General features: G+C 41.0%; 1 protein-coding gene across 1 annotated transcript; it reads left to right on the top strand.

Moving 5' to 3' along the window:
• Positions 1-68: 68 nt before the first annotated feature.
• LOC140969520 (uncharacterized) lies at positions 69-1,244 on the top strand (the record flags this gene model as incomplete). Its single annotated transcript, XM_073430882.1, has 3 exons — positions 69-274; positions 339-533; positions 1,107-1,244. Coding segments are annotated over exons 1-3 (426 nt in total), but the record flags the coding sequence as incomplete, so codon positions are not given.
• Positions 1,245-1,247: the final 3 nt, after the last annotated feature.

The following is a 1,247-nucleotide window of genomic DNA, read 5'->3' as shown; positions in this document are numbered from 1 at the left end:
GTAATCGATCACGGGAGTCGACAGTCGACGCACGACTCTTCAGTCTTGCTCGTCCTAAAAAATAATTCTGCGTGGGGAAGAAGAAAAGGAAAAGAGAAGTTATTTTTTTTAATATTTAATTCAGTTCTTGATTGACAAGAAATAATATAAAATTAGATTTTTTTTACGAGAATGTTGGTATATGTATGCGGGGCCGTCAGTCATTCACTCATCTAATCATCTTGTTCTTCCTCGAAATTACGACATGGCCAAGATCCCCGTCAGATACTGCGTGGTGGGTGGTGGTGTTTCTTCTTTTCTTCACTTGGAACTTCTTTGATTAATGTCTTATGCATCAGGTAGATGCATTTACCGACGCCGCATTCAAGGGAAACCCAGCGGCGGTTTGCTTCTTGGAAGAGGAGAGAGATGAAGAGTGGCTGCAGGCGGTGGCATCTGAGTTTAACATATCCGAGACTTGTTACTTGACTCGGCTTGCTGATTCACACGACGTCCCCAGGTTTCGTCTTCGCTGGTTCACTCCTGTTGCTGAGGTCCGGCTCTTTTTTCTTGCTAATATTCAATTAACCATTCGATAATTTCAAATCACCATGAACCACTCGTTTCCACTTCTTTGTTATGGAAGGATTTACTGATAATCAGCTACTGGGTTGATTTCAGACATTTTTACTCTGTCCCTACCCCTTCATTCTATTTGAACCCAAAATGGTATTAGCTTGTGATCTCCGTAGAAAGGAGTTTCGAAATGTGAATCTTATTGTTTTCGAAATATTAGATGATATCTTCTCCAAGAGGTGAGATGCAATGGAAAGTTTTAGGCGCCAACTGCACCGTGTGCTATCTGCTTGTTCCCACCTTATGTCTTCACACAATGATGTCTTTGTTAACTGCTGATTAAGCCCTTCTAATTTTCTTCTTTTGCTCCAAAATTGAGCAACGGCTGGTAACTAGGTATGCCAGTAGTAACTTTTGAGTATCAAAACTAGAGTCAGCTCATTTATGGATCGTATTTGATTAGAGACTGGCCATATCCAATGGCTTGCCTTGTATCTGCTGGCAATATTTTCCTTTTTGATGGTACATTGTTGGTTGTTACTTGTATGCAGGTCAAACTCTGTGGACATGCAACTTTAGCAGCAGCTCATTTTCTCTTTGTATATGGACAGGTGAGTTCTGATGTGATTGAATTTTCAACACTTTCAGGGATATTGACAGCCAAAAGAGTACCGGAGACCAAGGCATTGGAT

The sequence above is a fragment of the Primulina huaijiensis genome, unplaced genomic scaffold (assembly GCF_012295235.1).
Source record: "Primulina huaijiensis isolate GDHJ02 unplaced genomic scaffold, ASM1229523v2 scaffold42181, whole genome shotgun sequence".
In the NCBI taxonomy this organism is placed as follows: domain Eukaryota; kingdom Viridiplantae; phylum Streptophyta; class Magnoliopsida; order Lamiales; family Gesneriaceae; genus Primulina; species Primulina huaijiensis.
The sequence above is the reverse complement of the archived record's forward strand: the minus strand, read 5'-3'. Positions and strand labels throughout refer to the sequence as shown.